The sequence below is a fragment of the Octodon degus genome, unplaced genomic scaffold, assembly GCF_000260255.1.
Source record: "Octodon degus isolate 3935 unplaced genomic scaffold, OctDeg1.0 scaffold00021, whole genome shotgun sequence".
In the NCBI taxonomy this organism is placed as follows: domain Eukaryota; kingdom Metazoa; phylum Chordata; class Mammalia; order Rodentia; family Octodontidae; genus Octodon; species Octodon degus.
This window is the reverse complement of record NW_004524597.1, coordinates 12485956-12492637: the sequence shown is the minus strand read 5'-3', so window position 1 is coordinate 12492637 and position 6682 is coordinate 12485956. Positions and strand designations below refer to the sequence as shown.

The following is a 6682-nucleotide window of genomic DNA, read 5'->3' as shown; positions in this document are numbered from 1 at the left end:
TTTGTTCCTCGAATGCTTTCAGGGCATGTTTGGCCAGCGGGAGAGTTGTGAGGTTCGAACTCCAGCAACCCGAGGCTGACAGCTTTGTGGAAGCAGCTACTTAAAGGACTGAGCTAGGGCCAGGCCCCCATTCAGAGCAGTTTGGGCTCATAACCAAAACGAGCTGGAGGTAGAGATTCCCTAGATACCCACCACTGCCTCCTGCCGCACCCGCTCCACTGCCTCCCGCCAAGTGCTGCTTCCTTCCCCAGCCTCTTCCTTCTGCCCTGTCATTCGTGCAGCACACCCACTGCCTGTGCAAGCCCAACCTCTAGTTTCCCTGATTCTTCTTTTTATGTCTTTTCTTCTCTTTCTGTTCTTTCTCCTTTTTCTTTCCTGAATGCCCCTCTTTATCTTCTCTACTTTTTTCTTTTCTTTTCTTTCTTTCTTTCTTTCTTTCTTTCTTTCTTTCTTTCTTTCTTTCTTCCTTCCTTCCTTCCTTCCTTCCTTCCTTTCTTTCTTTCTTTTTCTTTTTCTTTTTTTTTTTTTTGGTGGCCGGCACAGCACACCCATATATTTGCTGTTTTTGACACACGGTCTCACTATGTAATTCCGGCTGGCTTTGAACTCACTATGTAACCCACACTGGCCTCAAACCTGCAACGATCTTCCTGCCTCAGCCTCCTGAGTGCTGGGATTATAGGAATGTGTGACCACGCCCAGCCATATTTTTGTCTTTTTAAATAATCATAACTGTTTTATAACTTTTTTACCTCCTCATATGTCACAAGCATCTTTCAGTGCCAAGGATTGTATCTACCTCATCATGTTTAAATGTGTTTGCTAATTCATTTCATAATTAGGGATTGAACCCAGTGCCTTCAAACTTTCATATGGTTTTTGAGACAAAGTCTCACCAAATTGCCCACACTGTGCTCAAATGTGCAATCCTCCTGCTTCAGCCTCCCAGAGTGCTCAGGTTATAGGCATCGACCACCACACCCAGCTATAATGTTAGTTTTTAAGCAGTTTCCCATTGATAAACAGATTGATTACAATTTTTTATTATTATGACCAAAATATTTCTGTGTTCATAAACGTCTTCACCCGTACATGCTTATATGCTATTGAGTAGAGTGCTCAACACATAATAGGTACCTGGTAAATGTTTAGTGAATACTTGCACTTTTCTTTTAATGAGATGCCGTTCATCAAAGTAAAGACAATAGTGGTGGGGGGAAAACTACCCGCTCGGGCCCCCCTTCTGTCCCTCTCTCAGGACAGGAGCTTTCTTTCTCTCAATAAATATATTCTGCTCATAAAAAAAAGACAATAGTGGTGAGAGTGGGAGAGGGAGGTGAAAGCAGCAGACTCTGACTCTGACCAAGGGCCTCTCTGCTGTCACAGCTGTTGAACGGATGTTCCAGGAAGATGACCCTGAAATCCATAATTTGGCAGAAATAACCCACAATCTTTTAAAGAAAATAGCCAATAGATCAAGATCCGCAACTATCAAACATGCTATCCAGAGATTCTTTAAGTTCTCCTACTCCAAGGAACTAAAACTTCTTTATAACTGGAAAAGTACCACAGAGAAAGACCTGTAAGCTTCTTATCTTAATAACCTAAGTCTGTTTGTAGTTGCTTTTCTGAAAGATGCTATGAGCTCTCATTATCCCTTATAAATCCTCTATTAAAATGTATAAATCTGAAAACTCCAGAAGTGATCAGAAGCCCTACATCATCAACCCCACTAAGTCAACCGAAATAACCTAAGTCCTTCCTCAGCATTAGTGGGGATTAGGGTCTAGGACCCCAAAAGATCTAAAACCTGCAGTTGTTTAAGTCCCTTACCCAAAATGGTATAGTATTTGTACTAGATAGATAGACAGATAGATAGATATAGATATAGATATAGATAGATATCTTTCCAAATATTTTATATTTTATATTACTTATAATGCTTCATGCTATATAAATACTTGCTATATGGGATTGTTTAGGAAATAATGACAAAAATATGCAGATTTAGTACAGACACATATATTCTAACATTTCTCACTCGTGGTTGGTTGAGTCGAGGATGTGGAGTCCATAAATGTGACTTACACCCAACTGTATCAGCAAGGTTTAGGGCAAAGCTCTTGGAAGTGGATTCAGTAAGCACATACTGAGCAGCTTCTTCAAGCCGCACACATTCGAGGCAGTGGGGGTGTTTGAGTGAGATAGATTAGGTTCCTCTCCCCAGGGTGGGCGATCCAGGGACAAGCAGTATGGGCATCCCAGCTCACTGGGCGAGGAAATGCCTTTTCTTCTACCCATGAGAGTGTGGTGTTTTGTAGTGTGTCAACTTGTAGTCAGTGGTACTTTCATTTCTCTTTTTATTTCTTCATAAATGAAATAGAAAAGAAATAGTGGATCAGGAGACATTCCAGCTGCCCCAGGACCCTCCACCTTCTGACTTCTGAACCAGGTGAGTTGAGTTTTCTAAGGGAAAGGACGCCAACTCCTCCTGCAGGACCCCGGCATGACGAGCACCTGTGGCGGAGGCAGGACGCTCCACACACTCTTGGGTTCGTGAGGTCTGCCTGTCCTTCCTTCCCCCACTTCACTGCCTGCCTTGCTGATTGCAGGCTCCAGGGTCAGCTGAAGATGATAAGCTGCAGAGACTACCTGCCCAGCTCCTCCCCCCGCCTGAAGTCACAGCCTTGGTTCTGCTTCTCTGATCAACCCCTGACAATACGGTGTCTGGGACACCCTTCCACACCTTCTTGCTTCAGGTCAGGGTGGGCATTGCTCCTATCATTTGCCTTAAGGCCCTGTGATTGTACCTTTCATTACGTTTATCAGACTGGAATAAAATGCTCTATTTTCCTTCTGCCCCACAAAACTGAAGTGTCTTGAAAGCAGCTGTCGTATTTTGTACTTGGTTGTATAATTTGGAACTGACACCTAATTAGATGCCTGACACCTAATGTATGCTTGATGAATATTTGCCAAACTAATAAAGTGCTAGTAGAATGTATTCCTCTTGTACTGCAGTAAACTTTTTCGCATGCTTATAAGTGCTATTTAATGAAAACAATGAAAGAATGGAGTCTTTTGATTTTTCCCTTAGCCTATGTTATTTTATATTTCCTAGTAGTCCCAGGCTCACCATTAAAAATTAGGGCAAATTTCCATTGCCAGCTACTAAACTATCAGGATGCCTTGAGAACCAAGGTAAATAAAGACTCCCTCAAAGATAATCAATTCCTACTCCCCAGAGCCTCAGAATGTATTGCTTTACAAGGCAAAAGAACTGTGTTTCCAGAGCATAGGTGCCTACTCACCCTCAAGCAAAGTCACGGTAATAATAGTTGATCGAACTTGGTCAGCAGTGCGTGTCAGATGCTACAAAGTGTTTTGCTTCCTGGTTCTCGCAGTATCTGAGCTGTCAGCCATTATTTCAACGCCCACAGGACAGACAAGTAATCTGAGCGAGTGTAAGGATGAGCCAGGGATGTATTTGCACTCAGGGACTCCAGGGCCAGAGTGCTTAATCTCTCCACCACTGTACTTGCCTTACATGGATCTGTTTTACCCACTAAGTAGAAACCCAGTTTTCCCATTAGAATCATTTAGGCTCTTCAAAAAAGAAGAAAAAGAAGAAGGAGAAGGAGAAGGAGGATAAGGAGAAAGAGAAGGAGAAGACGAAGACGAAGACGAAGACGAAGACGAAGATGAAGACGACGACGACGACGACGACGACGACGACGACGACGACGACGAAGAAGAAGAAGAAGAAGAAGAAGAAGAAGAAGAAGAAGAAGAAGAAGAAGAAGAAGAAGAAGAAGAAGAAGAAGGAGAAAACACGCTATTCCAGATTGCTTATATCAGAATCTTTGGGCATGAGGCTCAGGAATCTGTGTGTTTCAAGAATACAGGTAGACCCAGGCATAGTGGCATACACTTGTAATCCCAGCACTCAGGAGGCTGAAGCAGGAGGATTGCTGTGAGTTCAAGGCCAACCTGAGATGCACACTAAATTCAAGGTCAGCCTGAACTTAGACTCTGTCAATAAAAAAAAAGGTGGATCTATAGAAGATAATATTGGTTTTTTCCATAATTTTATTGAGACAAATAGCAATGAGACAGTTTCTTTTTCTTTTTCTTTTTTTTTTTTTTTTTTTTCTCAGAACCAGGGATTGAACTCAGGCCCTTGCCAGGGAAGCGCTTATTCCACTGAGCCAGCTCCCCGGCCCCTGAGGGAGTTTCAAATCAAATTAATAAGACAGTTTCAATAATCAACACATTGCATACTGTCTTCTTAGTGTTTATTTGTTGTACAAGATGCAGACATGATATCCTATTTACAAACACTATTAGAACAAATCCATCTATTCCTTGAATTAAGAGAATGTAGCTGTATATCTATCCTAACCATTTTAAATACACATATACAAAATGGACATTCATCTCTATCCCCTTTTTTTGTTAAGTTCCGTTATTTGAATATTATAGGTGTGTAAACTCAGCAAAATATTCTAAAAGAGTCCAGTAGTCCATAATAGTACTGGGGCTTCCACTTGACTGGCAATGTCAGAAATTGTTGACCTGAGTCCCCCACAGCTCAACCTAACAGCATGGCTTTACTTCTTATATTTCATTTTTATACTTTTCTACTGGATGGTTAAGACCAAGGTAAAGCACAACTTATGCAACAAGAGTTGTAGCTTTTGAGTTTGATAAGGTCAGTGAAATCCCCTCAGGATTTATCCTGAGACCCTGTACCTCAGATTGTAGAACCTTTGTCAGTGTCAGCCATGTGGATGAGTCACAGCCATTGCTTGGCCAATGTGCTCTCTGTGAAAGCGTGAGAGAATGTTTTCTCTCCATGTGACTCTCCTTAGGCACACTCTACCTCATTGATCACTTTCCTCTTTGGCCCCATAATCTTCTTGATCAGAAAATTTGGGACACTACCGAGTTACATGATGTTACAGTACAAGTTCTCATACGGCCTGAGTGTTAATTGACCTTGGAAGGCTAGGGCCAAAAGAGCCCAACATTTATTTATTTACACACAAACATTTATTTAGTGCTTAGCATAAGCAATTGGGAAATATAATATGTATTAAATATTTCCAAATGTATATTTCAAATAATGTATTAGCAGTCCTTTTCTTTCTTTCTTTTTTTGTTTTGTTTAACATATTTGGTACAAGGTCTCACTACACAGCTCAGACTCATAGTGATCCTCCTGTTTTCAGCCTCCCCAGCAATGGGATTACAGGCTTGTGCCACCACACTGTGTCTCAGTAGCTGGCTCAGAGTGCCTGGAGGCGGGGCCGGCAGAGCATGTGGTGCCAGGGATGGTCCCTGTGCTTAGGCAGGAGTTTAGTCCACTGAGCTATGCATTAATTTGCATCTTAATGTTTACTTTTGGTATATTTTATTTTTTTATGTATTTAGTACAGGGCCTACAGGGTCTCACTATGTAGAGCAGACTCATAGGGATTCTCCTGTTTTCAGCTTCCCAAAGCCTGGGATTACAGGCGTGTGCCACCACCCCCAGTCTCCATCGCTTTCTCAGCATGCCCCAGGGGCAGGACTGGCACAGCACTCTGGGGATAAAACCCCCAGCCCATGGGCAGGTACTTTAATCCATTGAGCAGGGGCTGGGGAGATGGCTTAGTGGAATAAGTGCTTCCCTGGCAAGCACAAGAGCCTGAGTTCAATCCCCAGTTCTGCCGAATAAGAAAAAAAAAATTAATCCACTGAGCTATTTGGTTGGCCCTACTTTTTTTTTTCAGTGCTTAAATGAACACTGGTGCCAGGATGATAAAGAGTGAATCATGTGTCTTACACTGTTCACATGAGTAAAACAGAGGCCCACTGGGAGATGGCTTTCTGGCAGGACTGTGTCCTATGTCCTTCTAGCAACAAATGAGGAGCTGGCTTCATGCAGAGACACTGCTGCTATCATGGTTCTTAGCACGGAGCCTGGGAGAGCCATGGGTATGCATCCTGGCCTCTCTGCTCCGTAGCTGGGAGCCTTAAGCGCCTCCCACGGCTGGCATGGGGTTTTAAGAAGTTTTCATGTAATAATTGTACAAGGATGGTTTACGCAGTATTAAAGATGTAAACACTAACACTAGTCAATGGATCAGTGAACGCCCATCGCTCATCTCCCCACCTTCCTCATTTGGCTTCCTGAGTTTGCCAGCACAAAGTTCCCGGGAGCCCCTCCCTCTGCAGAGCTCACCCACCCCGACTCCCAGCCCACGTGCTGAAAGAATCCTGGCCCAGCCAGGTGGGAGAAACCTGGGCACATCACTCTCATAGTTCTAGTGTGTTCTTTCCCTGATACGAGAGACCCAAAATATAAATAAAGAGCAGGAGAAAAAACAAAAGAGCCCTGAGAGAAACAGACATGTAGACTCTGTAGGAATGGGCAGGGGCTCTAGGAAGGTAGACAAAGAGGAGAGTGGAGGAAAAATGACCAAGATGCCATATGGATATGTAACCCCCCATGCTTACTGTAATCACTATGTGCAAAAATCCAACAGCGAAAAAATTTTTAGAAATTCTATTTAGATATCTCACAGACATAGAGAAATCATTCCTAAAATTTATCTGGAACTGGAAAAGACCTAGAATAGCAAGGGCAATTCTGGGCAATAAAGACAAGGCAGGTGGCATTACTATTCCTGACTTGAAA

At 42.8% G+C, this 6682-nt stretch overlaps 1 protein-coding gene across 1 annotated transcript in view; it reads left to right on the top strand.

The window, feature by feature from the left end:
* The window catches only part of Mroh9 (maestro heat like repeat family member 9), a 112173-nt gene extending 109529 nt beyond the window's left edge, over positions 1-2644 (top strand). The window contains exons 22-24 of the mRNA XM_023711420.1: positions 1387-1582; positions 2384-2452; positions 2613-2644. Coding sequence (XP_023567188.1) covers positions 1387-1582; positions 2384-2447 — 260 coding nt within the window. The 3' untranslated portion in view covers positions 2448-2452; positions 2613-2644. The remainder of the gene's footprint in view (positions 1-1386; positions 1583-2383; positions 2453-2612) is intronic.
* The last annotated feature ends 4038 nt before the right edge of the window (positions 2645-6682 follow it).